Source organism: Alexandromys fortis, unplaced genomic scaffold (genome assembly GCF_014885135.2).
Source record: "Alexandromys fortis isolate MF-2015 unplaced genomic scaffold, M_Fortis_MF-2015_v1.1 scaffold_90, whole genome shotgun sequence".
NCBI classification, from domain to species: domain Eukaryota; kingdom Metazoa; phylum Chordata; class Mammalia; order Rodentia; family Cricetidae; genus Alexandromys; species Alexandromys fortis.
This window is the reverse complement of record NW_026067985.1, coordinates 3656905-3674452: the sequence shown is the minus strand read 5'-3', so window position 1 is coordinate 3674452 and position 17548 is coordinate 3656905. Positions and strand designations below refer to the sequence as shown.

At 42.1% G+C, this 17548-nt stretch overlaps 1 protein-coding gene across 1 annotated transcript in view; it reads left to right on the top strand.

Moving 5' to 3' along the window:
* Positions 1–17548, top strand: part of Taok3 (TAO kinase 3) — a 176904-nt gene that overhangs the window by 75657 nt on the left and 83699 nt on the right. Inside the window, exon 4 of the mRNA XM_050158923.1 lies at positions 16031–16243. Within this exon, the coding sequence (XP_050014880.1) occupies positions 16124–16243 (120 nt within the window). The 5' untranslated portion in view covers positions 16031–16123. The remainder of the gene's footprint in view (positions 1–16030; positions 16244–17548) is intronic.

Here is a 17548-nt window from a genome sequence, read left to right as displayed (position 1 = left end):
ACCCAGTCGGTGTATTGTTGGTTGTATAATCATGAAGACCTCCCTTTGATCCCCCTAGAACCTACATAACCAACCAGGCATGGTGGCATGGATTTGTAATCCCAGCTGTGGGATTACAAGGTGGAGACAGAGACAAGAGGCACACTGGGGCTCACTAGCCAGCCAGCCTGACTGAAGTGATGCGCTCTGGGTTCAGTGTAAGACCGTGTCTCCAAAGTTAGACGGAGAAGCAGTTGAGGGGCAGACCTTTACTGGTCTCCTGCCTCTACTTGTACAGACATGGCCGAGCACATCTACACCCACTTGAACATGTACACACACGCACGCACACACGCACACACACGGTTTCTTTTCAGATTCTCCATATTGTCTGTCAGAGATAACCATGGAGAATCACGCGGTAATAAGAAACAGCTTGCTGATGCCCTTCTCCAGGAAAATGCACATACACACACACACACACACACACACACACACACACACACACACACTTACATATACCAAGAGATAGCACCATTTTTATTGTAGTTAGCTTTTAGATTATGAATTTCATAGTGGTTTCCATGTTAGATTTCTGCCCCTGTAATATCTGAAATAATAACCGTATATGGAGAAAATGTCTGGCTCACAGCTTGGGGGTTTTCAGTCGATGGTTGGCCCTTTTGATGAGGTAACAGTTCATAACAGCAGTGTGTGGTGGAGACAGACTTCTCCCTTCATCCCCAAGGAGCAAGAGAGAAAATTAGAGGGAGGTGAAGTTCCACGACACCCTTTGGAGCATGAACCCATGACCCAGGGCCTCCTGCTGGCTCTGCCTCCCCAGGCACACCACTCCTAGTTACAACAGCCTCTGCCACAGGGGCTTTAGAGTGGGGAGGGGTGTTCACGACTCAAACCACAGTGAATTCCTATCACTTTCCCAGATGTCATAGCATTTTCAAAACATGCTTTTCTTAATGCAGATAAGCAAAAGGCAGGACATTAAACATTACCTAGAATCCTAGTTCCTCCTTCAGATACAACTCAGGCTGCCAAGAAACCCGTGTCTGTCCGTGAAGGACTCACCATTTCCCATCTCCACAGCCACCTCTGTTAAAATAACCAAAATAATCTTTTTTTTTATTTAAATAAGTGCTTTGGGCTGAGGAGCTGGCTCAGTGGCTCAGAGCACGGGCTACTCTTCCAGAGGACCTGGGTTCAATTCCCAGCACCCACATGGAGGCTCACAACTGTCTGTAACTTTAGTTCCAGGGATCCAGTGCCTTCTTCTGGTCCCCATACATACAGGCATGCATGTAATTATAACATGAAGGTAAAACATCCATATACATAAAATAGTAATAATTTTTAAAATTTCCAAAGAAAGACCTGGCCTTGTGTGAGCCCTCAGAGTGCACTGCCAGGAAAAGGGAGATAAACTTGCAGAAATAGAGTTTCTCGGTTATTTGGCCAATATGGTGAGCAAAGAAGTGTCTTTGTGTTGTTGTTGTTGTTTTGAGACAAGGTCTCACTCTGTAGTGCTGGCCATCCTGGAACCAACTCTGTAGACCAGGCCAGCCTCAAACTTAATGTTCCATCTCCCTCTTCCTCCCGAGCACCAAGTTTAAAAGCATGTGCCACCACTGCCCGGCTTAAAGTGTCTTGTCTTTTTAACTACTAGTTCTCTGATTCCTTGCCACATACATTTCCTGTCCTCCATGACCACATGTGTCTCTCTTCTGAAATTCCTGATTATGTCCTCTGAGTGTGTAGGTATATGTACGTGTCTGTTTTTGTTTTTGTTTTTGGTTTTTTTTTTTTTTTGGTTTTTCGAGACAGGGTTTCTCTGTGGTTTTGGAGCCTGTCCTGGAACTAGCTAGATCAGGCTGGTCTCGAACTCACCTTCCTCTGCCTCCCGAGTGCTGGGATTAAAGGCGTGCGCCACCACTGCCCGGCTACGTGTCTGTTATGTTCCCGCCTCTGACACTGGGAATAACTTTAAATTAATCTACATATGTATGTAAAACAATCATCCCAGTGATAATAAACAGATCCTCTGCTGACCAAAGCTCCATTGTGCCCCTTCAGCCCCTCCTCCCTGGCTTTTGTCACAAGCAACCTGGCCCAATAAATGTGTGTGTGTGTGTGTGTGTGTGTGTGTGTGTGTGTGTGTGTGTGCAGTTCCCACGGAGGCCAGAAGAGGATATCAGAACCCCGGGAACTGGAGTTTCTGGCAGTTATGAGCCACCTGCTATGGGTGCTGCTAACTGAACTTGGGTCTTCTACAAACACAGAAAGTGTTCTGAATGGCTGCAGCATCTGTCCAGCCCTAGTTAGTATTTACTAGGATGTTACATAAATGATCCTTTGTGCGTGAATTCTTTCACTCAACATCCTTATCTTGAGATTCACCCATGTGGAAGCATATGTCCACAGCGTGTTTTATTACTGTGCTACATTACTTTGACTCCGTGTACCACAGATTGTTCATGCATCCTCACTATGCCTGGTCTGAGGTTTTCCATGTTAGCCACTCAGTGAGTGTACAGCGGTATCCTGTGACTTAGGTTTGTGTCTCTGGGGATTTACTGCTAAGCATCTCTCACAGGCCATCTAGAAATATTTCTTGGTAAAGGGCTTACTTAAATCTTTTGCCCGTTTTTTTTTTTAATTGAGTTATAGGAGCTGGAGAAATGCTTCAGCATTAAGAGCACTGGCTGCCCTTGCAGAGGCCCTGGGTTTAGTTCCCAGCACACACATGCTGGCTCACAGCCTTCTGTATCTCCAGGTCCAGAGGCTCTAACTCCCCCATCCGGCCTCTGCCAGTACCAGCCATGCATGTGGTACACAGACATATAGGCAAAGGTACATATAGGCAAAGCACCCACACACAAAACAAAGTAAACAATAAAAAGTGAATTGCTAAGTGGGTTTTGCGAGTTCTTTATACTCTGTTTACAAGTCCATTGTGAGGCACATTTTTGTGCAGGTTTTTACACGGTGTGGGTGTTACCGCCCTTACATGCTGTAGCACGTCTTTGGAAGAGCAGATGTGTCTAACTCTGAGGAAGTCTGATGTGGACTCGACCTTCCGTGGATGACTTGAAGGCAGGATAGCCTTCTTTGCTGTTTTGAATGACTTCCCTTTTGCTCCCTTCTGGAGTAGTTGTGTAGACTGGCTTTATTTCTCCCCCAAAATAAAGAGATGGAATTACTGCTAAAGCCTGGATGTTTATTTGCAGGAAAATCTTATATTTCAGTTTAAAATAAATTGTTATGCTTATTTATTCTGTGTATATTTCTGCCCAGCATGCCACAGTGCCTGTGTGGAGGTCAGAGGTCAGCTCCACGAGTTGGTTCTCTCCTTGCACCATGTAGCCTCCAGGGACTGAACTCAAGCCACAGGCTTATGCTGAGCCTCTCACCAGCTCAGGTTTCAAGTGTTTTAATATAATGGTCAGATAATTTTTTTTTCTTGAGCCAACTATGATGATTTGTGTCTTCTGAAGTATCTGACCATTTCTTCCAAGTCCTTGAATTTGTTTATACAACAGTGTTCAGAAAAGTTCCTAACTCCCCCGGTACCTGTGAAACAATACCAATGTCTCCTCTCTCTTTTCTCATTAGTCAGTTGTTTCACCTGTCTCTTTTTTATTAACAAATAAATTCGATATGAGATTACTAATTCTTTTCCTAGAAGAGTCAGCTTCGCTTTCATTGCATTTTTTTTTTTTTTATTTTTCGAGACAGGGTTTCTCCGTAGCTTTTGGTTCCTGTCCTGGAACTAGCTCTTGTAGACCAGGCTGGCCTCGAACTCACAGAGATCCGCCTGCCTCTGCCTCCCGTGTGCTGGGATTAAAGGCGTGCACCACCACCGCCTGGCCTCATTGCATTTTTCATTTCAATAATTTCCTCTTAATCTTCATTATTCCCTCTGCTCACTTTAGTTTCAGGTGACTCTTCTCGGTTGGGTTGGTAGGGTTTTTGGTTTTTCGAAACTGGGTTTCTTAGGAGCCCTGTCCTAGAGCTCACTCTGTAGACCAGGCTGGCCTTGAACTCACCAAGATCCACCTGTCTCTGCCTCCCGAGTGCTGGGATTAAAGGTGTGCACCACCACCACCTGGCTTGTTTTGATTGTTAATACACAGTGCAAGTCAATTGAGGTCACTGATTTAAAACTTGCCCTGTGTCCAGTGCTTTGCATTGCCCTGGAAAGTTAGCATCATGATGTGGTTTGGATACAATGTGCCTGCCTCTGCTTTTCTTTTTACATTTACTCAATTGTTTTTATTTTTGAGACAGAGTCTCACTCTGTAGCCCAGGCTGTTGTTAAACTCACAATGATCCCCTTTCAGACCCTCAAGCACTAAGGTTGCAGGCTATACATCCCCCCCCCCACTTCCCCACTCCCATGTGCTTGCGTTTTTCAATCCAGTCAAAATGGGTTCTTATTTCTCTCTTCATTTGCTCTTCAACCCACAGATTATTTCTTCAAGATTTATTTATTTTTATTTTATTTTATGCATGGGTGTTTTGTCCGCATGTATACCTGCACACCATGTGCATGCCTAGTGCCCACAGAGGCCAGGAGAGGGCATCAGATCCCCTGGAACTGGAGTTACAAATTGGCATGAGCTATCATGTGTTTGCTGGGAATTCTAGGTCCTCTGGAAGAGCAGCCAGGGCTCTTCACTGCTGAGTCTTCTCTCCAATCCTTAATTGTCTTTTTGAAAGTATTTTAATAGAATGCCTTGACCTGTTCTCTGACAGTTTCACACACGTGAGCAGTGCATCCTAACCCTCATCAAGTTAGGTATTTTTGTTGTTATTTGTTTGTTTGTTTGGGTTTTGGTTTGGTTTTTTGGTTTTTCAAGACAGGATTTCTTGTGTAGCTTTGGAGTCTATCCTAGAACTCTCTCTGTAGACCAGGCTGACCTCGAACTCAGAGAGATCCGCCTGTTTCTGCCTCCTGAGTGCGGAAATTAAAGGCGTGCGCCACCCCGGCCTGGCTCAAGTCAGTTTTTAACCACATATTTTAATGTCCTATTCTGAGGGACATAAACACTGGGATCCATATTCTCTACTGGATTCATGTCCTTAGCATGATCAGCATCATGTGCCCTTCAGTGCCCTGCACTGAAATCTACTCATGGTACCAGCAAACTCGTCTCTCTTTACAGCAGGTGTATGTCCTCTGTCCCCTGACGGTCAGCTTATTTGTGTCTTGCTAATTTGAGTACATCTGTAGGCATATATGATGTGTATACACATGGTCTGTGCAGAAATGGGGGGGGGGAGTGTTGGCACACCCCCTCAGCCAGTGCAATGGCTCTGGGACCACATACTCCAGTTTCTCTCCCCTCAGCCCAGTGGATTATCTCTATTTTTTCTAAATTTTTTTTTATTCTTTTTATTGAGCTTTACATTTTTCTCCACTCTGCTCCCCCCACCACCACCTCTTCTGTAACCTGCATGCTCCCAATTGACTTAAGAGATCTTGTTTCTTTCACCTTCCTATGTAGATCCATGTATGTCTCTCTCAGGGTCCTCTTTGTTGTCTAGTTCCTCTGGGATTTTAAATAGTACATTGGTTTTTCTTTGCTTTATGTCTAAAAGCTACTTATGAGTGAATATATATTATATTTGTCTTTCTGGATCTGGGTTACCTCACTCAATATGGTTTTGTCTAGCTCCATCCATTTGCCTGCAAATTTCAAGATGTCATTATTTTTACCGCTGTGTAGTACTCCATTGTGTAAATCTGCCACATTTTCTTTATCCATTCTTTGGTTGAGGAGCATCTAGGTTGTTTCCAAGTTCTGGCTATTTCAAATAATGCTGCTGTGAACATAGTTGAGCACATGCCCTTGTGGTTTGATTGAGTGTCTTTTGGGTATGTACCCAACAGCAGTTCTCCTGAGTCCTGAGTTTGATTGCTTCCTAATTTTCTGAGAAATCGCCACACTGATTTACAAAGCAGCTGTACAAATTTTCACTCCTACCAGCATAAGCTGTCATCAGTGTTGTTTTTTTTTTTAATCTTGGGCATTCTGACAGGTGTAAGATGGAATCTCAGAGTTGTTCTGATTTGCATTTCTCTGATGGCTAAGGATGTTGAGCATTTCCTTAAGTGTCTTTCAGCCACTTTAGATTCCTCTGTTGAGAGTTCTCAGTTTAGGTCTGTACCCCTTTTTTATTGAATTATTTATTCTTTTGATGTCAAGTTTCTTGAGTTCTTTGTATATTTTGGAGATCAGTCCTCTGTCCTATGTGGGGTTGGTGAAGATCTTTTCCCATTCTGTAGGCTGTCGTTTTCTTATTGACCATGTGTTTGCTTTACAGAAGTTTCTCAGTTTCAGGAGGTCCCATTTATTAATTGTTTCTCTCAGTGTCTGCACTACTGGGGTTGTATTGAGGAAGTGGTCTCCTGTGCCAGTGTGTTCAAGTGTACTTCCCACTTTCTCTGAGGTTCAGTGTGGTTGATTTTATGTTGAGGTCCTTGATCCATTTGGACTTGAGTTTTGTGCATGGCGATAGATATGAATCTATTTTCATTCTTCTGCATGTTGATATCCAGTTATGCCAGTACCATTCATTGAATATGCTTTCTTTTTTCCATTTTATATTTTTAGCTTCTGTGTTAAAAATCAGGTGTTTGTAGGTGTGTGAATTGATATCTGGTTCTTTGATTTGGTTCCATTGGTCCTCCTGTCTGTTCTTATGCCAGTACCAGGCTGTTTTCAGTGTTGTAGCTCTGTAGTAGAGTTTGAAGTTCAGGATTGTGATGCCACCAGAAGCTCTTTTGTTGTACACAATTGTTTTGGCTATCCTGGGGTTTTTTGTGTGTGTGTGTTTTCTGTATGAAGATGAATTGTTCTTTTGAGGTCTGTGAGGAATTTTGCTGGGATTTTGATGGGCATTGCATTGAATCTGTAGATTGCTTTTGGTAAGGCTGCCATTTTTACTGTGTTAATTCTGCCTACCTAAGAACATGGAAGATTTTTCCATTTTTTGGTGTCTTTTTCAATTTCTTTTTTCAAAGTTTAGAAGTTCTTGTCATACAGGTCTTTCACTTGTTTGGTTAGAATTACCCCCAAGATATTTTATGTTATTTGTGGCTATTGTGAAGGGTAGTGTTTCTCTAATTTCTTTCTCAGCCTGTTTTTCATCTGTGTCAAGGAGGGCTACTGATTTTTTTGATTTAATCTTGTATTACTAAAGGTGTTTATGAGTTGTAGGAGCTCCCTGGTAGAATTTTTGGGGTCACCTATGTATATTATTATATCATCTGCAAATAGTGAGAGTTTGACTTCTTTTCCGATTTGTATCCTCTTGATCTCCTTTTGTTGTCTTATTGCTCTAGCTAGGACCTCAAGCACTATATTGAATAGATATGGAGAGAGTGGACAGCCTTGTCTTGTTCCTGATTTTAGTGAGATAGCTTTGAGTTTCTCTCCATTTAGTTTGATCTTGGCTGTTGACTTCCTGTATTTTGCCTTTTTTATGTTTAGGTATGTTCCTTGTATAAAAGACTTTTATCACGAAGGGATGTTGAATTTTGTCAAAGGCTTTTTCAGCATCTAATGAGATGATCATGTGGTTTGTTTCTTTCAGTTTTTTATATGGTAGATTACATTGGCAGATTTTCACATGTTGAACCACCCCCACATCTCTGGGATGAAGCCTACTTGCTCATGGTGGATGATCTTTCTTTTCTTTTTTTCTTTTTGGATGTGTTCTTAGATTTGGTTAGCCAGTATTTTATTGAGCATTTTTGCATCGATGTTCATGAGTGAGACTGGTCTGTAATTCTCTTAGTGGTATCATGGTGTGGTTTGGGTATCAGGGTAACTGTAGCCTCATAAAAAGAATTTGGCAATGTTCCTTCTGTTTCAATTGCGTGGAACAATTTGAGGAGTATTGGTATTAGTTCTTCTTTGAAAATCTTGTAGAATTCTGCAATGAAACCATCTGATCCTGGGCTTTTGGGGGGGGGCGTGGAAGACATTTGATGACTGCTTCTATTTCCTTAGTGGTTAAAGGTCTATTTAATTTGCTTTTCTGGTCTTTATTTAATTTTGGTAAGTGATATTTATTCAGAAAGTTGTCCATTTCCTTTAAGTTTTCCAATTTTATGGAGTGCAGGTTTTTGAAGTGTGAACTAATGATTCTCTGGATTTCCTCAGTGTCTGTTGTTATGTCCCCCTTTTCATTTCTGATTTTTTTTTTTAAAATTTGGATGTTCTCTTTCTGCCTTTTGGCTATTCTGAATAAAGGTTTGTATATTTTGTTGATTTTTTTTGAAGAACTAACTTTTTGTCTCATTGATTCTTTATATGGTTTTCTTTGATTCTATTTTGTGAATTCAGCTCTCAATTTGATTGTTTCCTTCTGTTTAGTCCTCCTGGGTGAGTCTGAGTCTGCTCCTTTTTGTTTTAGAGCTTTCAGGTGTGTTGTCAAGTCGCGTGTATGAGATTTCTCTACTTTCTTCATGTAGGCATTTAGTCCTATGAACTTTCCTCTTAACACTGCTTTCATTGTGTCCTTTAAGTTTGGATATGTTAGTTCCCCTATTTCTTTGTTAAGTTTTGTCTGGCATACCTGTCCAGTGGTGAAAGTGGGGTGTTGAAGTCTCCCATTATTAGTATGTGGTGTTTAATTGTGATTTAAGCTTTGGTAGTGTTTCTTTTACATATGAGGATGCCCTTGTATTTTGGGCATAGGTGTTCAGTATTGAGATTTCCTCTTGATGGATTTTTTTCCCTGTGACTAATATGAAATGTCCTTCTCTGTCTCTTTTGATTGATTTTAGTTTGAAGTCTATTTTGTTAGATATTAGGGTAGCTACCCCAGCTTGTTTCTTAGGTCAATTTGATTGGAAAAATTTTCCCCAACCCTTTACTCTGAGGTGATGTCTGTCTTCAATGTTGAGGTGTGTGTTTCTTGTATGCAGAAGAAGGATGGATTCTGTTTTCATATCCAATCTGTTAGCCTGTGCCTTTTCTTAGGTGAGTTAAGTCCATTTATATTAAGGGATATTAATGACTAGTGACTGCTAAGTCATGTCATTTTAGTTTTTATTGTAGGCAATGTCATTATTTGTGCTTTTCCCTTCTTTGGGGTTTGCTGCTGTGAGATTATCTATTGTCTGTTTTTGTGGGTGTAGCTGACTTCCTTAGGTTGTAGTTTTCCTTCTAGCACTTTGTGTAGGGCTGGGTTTGTGGTTAGGTATTGGTTAAATCTGGTTCTGTTTTCTCCCTCTATAGTGATTGAAAGTTTTGCTGGGTATAGTAGTCTGGGCTGGCATCCATGGTCTCTTAATGTGTGCATAATGCTTGACCAGGACCTCCTGGCTTTCATTGTTTCCATTGAGAGGTCAGGTGTAATTCTGATAGGTCTGCCTTCATATGTTACTTACTTTTTATATGTTATATGTTTTCCTTTGCAGCTCTTAATATTCTTTCTTTATTCTGTATGTTTAGTGTTTTGGTTATTATGTGACCAGAGCACTTTTTTTAGTTCAGTCCGTTTGGTGTTTGTTCTGTAAGCTTCTTCTATCTTCATAGACATATCCTTCTTTAGATTGGGAAAGTTTTCTTCTATGCATTTGTTAAATATATTTTCTGTGCTTTTGAGTTGAACTTCTTCTATCCCTATTATTCTTAGGTTTTGGTCTTTTCATGGTGTCTTATATTTCCTGGATATTTTGTGTTAAGCTTTTGTTAGATTTAGCATTTTTTTGACCAATGAATCTATTTCCTCTATCATATCTTCAACACTTGAGATTCATTCTTCCATCTCATGTATTCTGCTGTTTTAGGCTTGCAGTTGTAGTTCCTGATCATTTACCCATAATTTCCTTCCTTTTTTTAAAAAATATTTTTATGGTTTATTTAACTTTATTTTATGTGCATTGGTATGAAGGTGTCAGATCCCCTGGAACTGGATCTTCAGACAGTTGTGAGCTGCTATGTGGGTGCTGGGAACTGAACCCGGGTCCTCTGGAAGAGCAATTAGTGCTCTTAACCACTGAGCCATCTCTCCAGCCCATTACCCATAATTTCCATTTCCAGAATTTGCTTGGTTTGTGTTTCCTTTATTGTCTCTATTTCAGTTTTCAAGTCTTGAGTCATCTCTTTAATATGTTTGATTGCTTTTTCTTGGTTTTCTTTAAGGAATTTGTTGATTTCTTCCAATTTTTTGTTTGTTTTTTCCTCAACTTTGAAGGAATTTTTCATTTCCTCTTTAACCGCCTCCAAAATTCTCCTAAAGTTATTTTTTAGGTCATCTTCTTCTGCTTCATCTGTGTTGGGGTGTTCAAGTCTTGCTGCTGTAGAGCCACTGGTTTTTGGTGGTGACATGTTGCTCTTTATGTTGTTCAGTCTACCCATCTTTTCCTCCAATTGGTGTAGTTGGGTTGTGTATCAAGTAATCAGTTCTTTTTTTTAAAAAAATTATATTATTTTTATTACTTTATGTTTATTGGTGTGAGGGTTAGATGCCCTGGAACTGGAGTTATAGACAGTTGTGAGCTGCCATGTGGGTGCTGGGAATTGAACTCAGGTCGTCTACAAGAGCAGCCAGTGCTCTTAACCGCTGAGCCATTGCTCCAGCCCCAGTGATGAGCTCTTCGGGTGCCAGTGGATCCTAGGCTCAGATGGTCCCTCCTCATGGTAGAGTCAGGACCACAGTTCCGGTCACAACAGATGTCACGAGGCGGCAGTGCAGGTTGGCAGGCTTTCCTCGCCTGCTGGAGATTGTCTGTAGTATCTTTATAACAACACACTCCAGTTTCTCTCTCCAACTCCAATCTTGGAGCTGTCACCTTTTTTATGCGCCACTCCTCACTTAGCATTGTAATTTTAGTTGAAAGGATTGACTGTGCGTTAAAGAGATTTGCATAATGGAGAAGCTCACACACCTCACCCAGTAGTTCCCTTCACACAGGCCTGTGTCGTGGCAGGGACATCACAGGAATGTGTGGCAACTGGTCACAGTCTCCACAGTCAAGAACCAGAGAGGGATGGATACTGATGTTTAACTCACTTCCACCCTTTTATCCAGCCCAGGTTCCCAGCACAGGGAATGGCGCCGCCCACAGTGGGCGGGCCTTCCTTCCCACTTCAGTTAATAGTCAAGGTAATTCCATCTTCTAGGCGATTTTGGAGCGCATCAGTTTGGCAATTGAGATGCGCCATCACACTATTTTTACGACTTTATCACAATTTGTTTTCAATTTTTATTTCCATATGTGTGGGTTTTTTACCTGTATTTATATTATATCTGTGTACTGTCTGAGTTCCCACTGCCCAGGGTTCCCATGGAGGCCAAGAGAGACTTTGGATGCTCCAGAACTGGAGTTACAGGTGGTTGTAAGCTACCACATAAATGTTAGAAATTGAGCCCTGCTCCCCTGGAAGTACAACCAGTGCTCTTAACCCAAATCGCTCCTCTAGCCCTTACCACAAGTTTGCATGGTTTTCCTGTAATACGCCTTAGTGTGTTTTGTCCCTGACTCTTCATAGACATCTTCAGGTCCCAGAGTTTCTAATTCTCTCCAGATTTGTAAATATTCCCAACATTATTTCTCCAAAGAAAGACTTACTGATTTTGTTTATTATCTTATCTTTTAACTTACCTGTTCATTTCATGCATATGAGTGTTTTGCCTGTCTGTGAGTCTATGTAGCATATGCCTGCCTGGCACCTACAGAGTCCAGAAGAGGGCATCAGATCCCCTGAAACTGGAGTTGCAGACAGTGGTGAGCAGCCATGTGGATGCTGGGGATCAAACCCAGATCCTCTGGAAGAGCAGTCAGTGCTCTTAACCACGGAGCTGACTCTTCAGCTCTTTTTTTTTATCATCTTAACATATCTTCCTCTCCTTCAGGGTGCCAGCTGGACATATATATACACACACAAGGCTTCATGAATATGAAGGTGTCCCCGGCTGAGTGACACTTGGCTATGTTTCCTTCCATTCATCTTTCCTTTTTTATTTTATTCATCTTTCTTTTATGCTTTACTAATATTTTTTCCATTTTGCATCCCATGCAACTTATTCTTATCCCAGACCTTGTATCGTCCTTTCCCCCAATGCGAGTTGTTTGAGTCTCTTCCATCCTGTACATCTCTACTTTAAGTGTTCCTTATTCTGACTTTAAACATGTGGGCTCCAGTTATATGTTTACTGTCCTTGCATTACCTCAAGTTCAAGGCTAACTTGTGCTGCAGAGTGAGTCCCAGGTACTGTATCCTCTGTGAGTTTCAGGTGACTCTGCCCTAGGCTGGCATAGCTTCTTCCTACCAGCACATACTGCAGACCATCAGGGAGTCTGTATGGCTCCTCTCTGACGCTGTTCCCTGTGAACACTAGCCATCAGGGTCACCTCAGGGTCTCACAGTTCCCTTTTCCTACCGTGGGTCCCTCAATCTCTACCTGTACCACCCGGAAACCATCCCGGGGCGCACACTGGAGGTCTTGTGGCTTGCATCTGCTTCTCACATGTCAGGAATCTTTGTCAATGGCCTGGCAGCCCCTGTCTTCAAGTACCATCCCATGTGTGTTTCCTCTAATGCTTTGATTGTTTCAGGTGACAGAAAATAAATAAATCAAGTGCCCGTCCCTCCATCTTGGCTAGAAGCAGAAAGCTCTTCTTTCCATGTCTGAACTTATTAATCGTGGGGAGTCAAGCTTATTGATTTAGTGTGTGGCCGCTGCCTCTGCTGTGGTGCCTACTAATTAAATGTTCACTCATCATTATTCTGAGAGGTTTTTTAAGGCCTCATTTTTGTACAATTAAATATCTAGTTCTTAAAAAAACTTCTTTTGGTCTATAGTATAACAGCATAATCTCTTGTCTTCTCAAGACTGACTGCTAGTAACTTAGTTTAATCCTAACTGAAGTCAAAGTATTCAGAAATTCAAAACCCACTTCAGCAACTGAATTTCAGTTACTAGTTCTCTCTGGTTTTCTCAAGGGGATGTCATACACTTCCTGCTGGGTGTGGTCTCCAGGAGGAACAAGGGAGGCAAGCCCACTGTGAGCCTCCCCGTGCCTTCCCACAGTACTGACGTGTTGGGGCTACACCTGACTGTCAGTGTCTGAAGATGAGGACAGTGGCCCGAGACGAAAGGTGTAGTTCTGGCAAGGTGGACCCTTCTTTCTATTCAAAGCCTTACGTGGCACCCTGTTTCGCATGGCTTAAAGTCCATATTTCTTAGTGTGACTTTATAGGCCTTTTGTTGTTTTTCTTGGCTTGACACCAGCTTCGTATTTTCTGCTCCCAACTCTCGCACTCTGGAGTAAATGAACTACATTTCTTTCCCCCTAAGAAGGCTTGGATTTTTGATTTGTAAGTAAAAAACTCGACCAGCTCAGCCTTCTAAACTCTTATATTGAGAGATACTCCCCTTTGGTTTGTAAGAGTCAACCACTTTGTCCTTGGGTGTCTGTTGATTTACTTGACCCAAGGCCATCATGAAACACAGGATGACGCGGATTCCGACGCTGACCATCTGCCTGATACAGTGTTGGGAAAACACTGATGCAGTAAGAATGGACCGGCTGATGGATACCGATGATTAGGTTGGGGTGCTCACCTGCATACACCAATGATTCAGGTAAACTGAGGCATGCAGCCATGTGCACTGCCGCCCAGCCTGTCACATCACAAGAGGGAATGTGTCTGCCGGCACCGCCACCTTTACTTCTTTAACAAGTGACCTTTTAAATTTTGAAACTATCATATTTTGAAGAAAATTGATTTATTGGCTAATAACTAAATGTGTGGCCTGATTAGCCAGGGTTCAAAGATGAAACAGTCTATCCTATAACTAGTTCAAACAGAAATGAGTGGTTGTTTGTGTGTAGGAGGGGTTATTTATAATAAAACAAGAGAGGAAAAGTGACATCCCAATATTTTTCAAAAATCAAGGAAAAGAATAGAAATGACACAGAATGAACTAGTGTTCATTTATTGGTATGAGAACACACAGACGAGTCAAATGCCATTCTGCTACTCACGGAAGCTTCGAGTTGTCCAGAGGCCTCTCAGAGTGGGCATGACCACGGTCTCTAGTTGATAGCAATTTCTCTCCTTGGTTTAATAAAGAACTGTCAAGTCACCTGAGCTCCTTGCTGCAAGAAAACATCACATGCCTGTCGCCAGACTTTTCTGTTCCGCCAACCACTTCCCAAATAACCACACAGAGACTTCTTATTAATATAAATGCTTGGGCAATAGCTAGACTTGTCTCCAGCCAGCTCTTAGAACTTACATTGACCCGTTTCTATTCATCTGTGTGCTGCCCCGAGGCTCGCTAATCCTCATCAATGAACTTTACATGTTGCTCCTTCTGTACCTGGCTCTCAACTTCTCTAGCTCTGACCTTCTTTTTCCCAGCATTCTCTCTACCCCCAACACCTGCCTAGCTGTTGACCAATCAGCTTTTATTAGCAGTGAGAATAACACATTTTTCCAGTATACAGAGGGATTATTCCACAGCGTATACTAGTCCAGAACATGGACCTTCCTGTCCCATCCAGAGCTGGATTCAACTGGCTCTGCCCATCATACCCTCAGTCAACTTATGACATTTTCAGCATCCTAATAGGCTGGCTGCCCTCTTGATTTGTCCCTGACCACACCCACTGAGTAGCCAGTAATCTCTCCATGTGTTTATCTCTTCTGGGAATCTTATGTAGATGATATCATACGTATGTGGTCTCTTATGCTGGCTTTGTTCACTTAACATAACTCTCACAAGACCCATTCACGTAGGAGCAGAGAGCACGATAGTCCTTCTTGTGGTTTTTTTTTTTTTTTTTTTTTTTTTTTTTTTTTTTTTTAGACAGCGTCTCATGAAGCCCACGCTGCCATCAGACTCACTATATAAAACTAGGGAGAGTGACCTTACAGTTCACCTGCTTCTACTTCCTTATTACAGGTGTACTCCACCACACCTGACCCTTATTCCTTTTTATGACTGGATATTATAGTCCATTTCATTTATTCTATTATATACTACATTTATTTATTCGCCAGTTACTGGGCATTGGGTTATTTCTACCTTTTAGTGATTAGGAATAACACCACTCTGAAACTTGTCTGAGTATTTTGTAAGAATATCTTTTCCTTTCTCTTGGGTATGTACCTAACAATATTATTCTCTTCTCTTTTTTTAATTTTTAGTTGTGTATGTTTGTGTGTGTCCTTGAAAAAGCGAGATGGATGTAGGATCCCCTTGAGCTAGAATTACAGGTGGTTGTCAGCCCCCTGACATGGGTGCTGGGAATTGAATTCAGGTCCTCAGCAAGAACAACATGTACTCTTAACCTCTGAGCCACCACTCCAGTTTAGTGGAGTGGTTTCCTAAGGCAAACACTAACTTCAGGTACTAGGCTTCATTGGTTGTTTGGCTGATTGGTTTCTCGTTTGTTGACAGGTTGGTTGGTTGGCTGGTTGGCTGGTTGGTTGTTTTTTTTTTTTTTTCATGAATTCTGGTTCCCAAGATGTCTGTGCTGTTCTGCATCCCTGCCTGCTAGTATAGAGAGCCCTGTCCCTGCCTTCCCCAGTTCCCAGTACTTGTCTGCTTTTATAGATGTCTTAGTCAGCACAAAATGATTTTTTGTTTCTGATGATGATGTCAAGTTTTGTAACATAGTCTATGTCTTTTTTTTTTTTTTTTAAAGAAAAGTCTATTAAAGTCCTGTGCCAATTTTTAAATTTGGGCTTCTTGTCCTTTTACTGTTGAGTTGTAAGATGAAGATACTTTTGAATTTATTAGATAGTATTCTATCTGTTTGAGGTAGGTGGGCGCATATATGCCGCGGTGTACATGTGGGGGCAGAAGACTGGCAGGAGTCAGTTCTCTCTTTCTGCCTGTGGGTTCTGGCCATGGAACTCATGTCAGCCTTGGGAGCGAGCACCTTTACCTGCTGAGCCATCTCGTTGGCCCGGATAAGTTCTCAATGTTAATTTGTGTTTGTATTATCATCAAAAAAAAGTATGTGAGAAAGAACTGAAAGGCAACTCTCATTCTTCTGCAGGGACTGAAGGTTCATAAGAACAAAATAGCAGTCAATGAGAGAAACAAAAGGACTGGGCCATCAAAGAGCAGCGTGCTTGCCCCGCTGGCCACCATGCGGAAAGGAGTACTGAAGGACCCAGAGATTGCTGACCTCTTCTACAAAGATGACCCTGAAGAGCTTTTTATCGATTTGCATGAAATCGGACATGGGAGCTTCGGAGCTGTGTACTTTGTAAGTAATTGGCCGATGGGGTAGAGTAGGCTCAGGAAGAATAAGCCCTGCTGTCTACTGGAGAACACACTCGTGTTCCCTGTAGAGATGCACGGTCATTGCTGGAGGCAGTTCTGGAGCGCTAGGCTCTATTCCAACCATGGTAAGGCAAAGTGATAAACTTGAAGTCGATCCCTGTGTGTTTCCTCGAGATGCCAAGCTCCTTCAGCCTCTTCTCTTCTCTATCCCTTCACCCCAAAGCTTCCAAACCCCACGTCCCAACTGTGGAGCCCTTATCAGTCTGGCAGATATCAGCCTAAGCATTACTTCTACAAGACAGTTTTTACTATTCAACCCTCTACCTCTTAACAGCCTGTGTTTATGTTTAGGTATATGCTATCACAGTGATTAGTCATGTGTGTCCCTTACCCTAAATAATATGCACCATGATAACAGTGCCATGTCCATCTCATTCATTACTGTGTTCCCAGCAACTAGTATAATGTCTGCCTATGGTAGGAATTACATAAATGTAGGGAAATAGATGGGTGGGTGGATAGATGAATGGATAGGTGGATGGATAGGTGGGTAGGAGGATGGATGGATGGATGGATGGATGGATGGATGGATGGATGGATGGATAAATGGGTGGATAGATGCATAGATGGATGGATGAGCAGATAAATGGATGGGTAGGTGAATAGATAGGATGGCCCTGTAGGCATAAGGAAGCAACAGCAAACAGCATCGACTGTAATTTTTTTAATGAGCAATTACTTTCTTTTTAGATTTATTTATTTATTATGTATACAGTGTTCTGCCTGTGTGTATGACTGTATTCCAGAAAAGGGCACCAAATCTCATTACAGATAGCTGTCAGCCACCATATCGTTGCTGGGAATTAAACTCAGGACCTTTGGAGGAACAAGCAGTGCTCTTAACTGCTGAGCCATCTCTCCAACCCATGAGGGGTTACTTAATGGCTCTGTCTAATTCTATTCGACTCTCCCCTCCCTTCCCCTCTCCTCCTCTTCCCTCCGCTTCCCTCTTCTCCCCTCCCCTCCCCTCCTCCCCTCTCCCCTGTGATGTCCCTGTGATGGTGGCTCCCAGGCCTCACACATGCTGGGGAAGTGCTCTACGATACCTCTATCCTGTTTTCTTTTTGTAAACGTGAAGAATTTGATTTTTTACAGATTAAAATATGACTTCATGACCAAGCATGTACTGTGCGTAATTGTTTGTTTATTTCTGGTTCTGGGCTGGAACTCAGGGCCTTACTCGTGCTAAGCTATGGCCAACTCCCAGACCAAGGTTTTGTTTTTAATG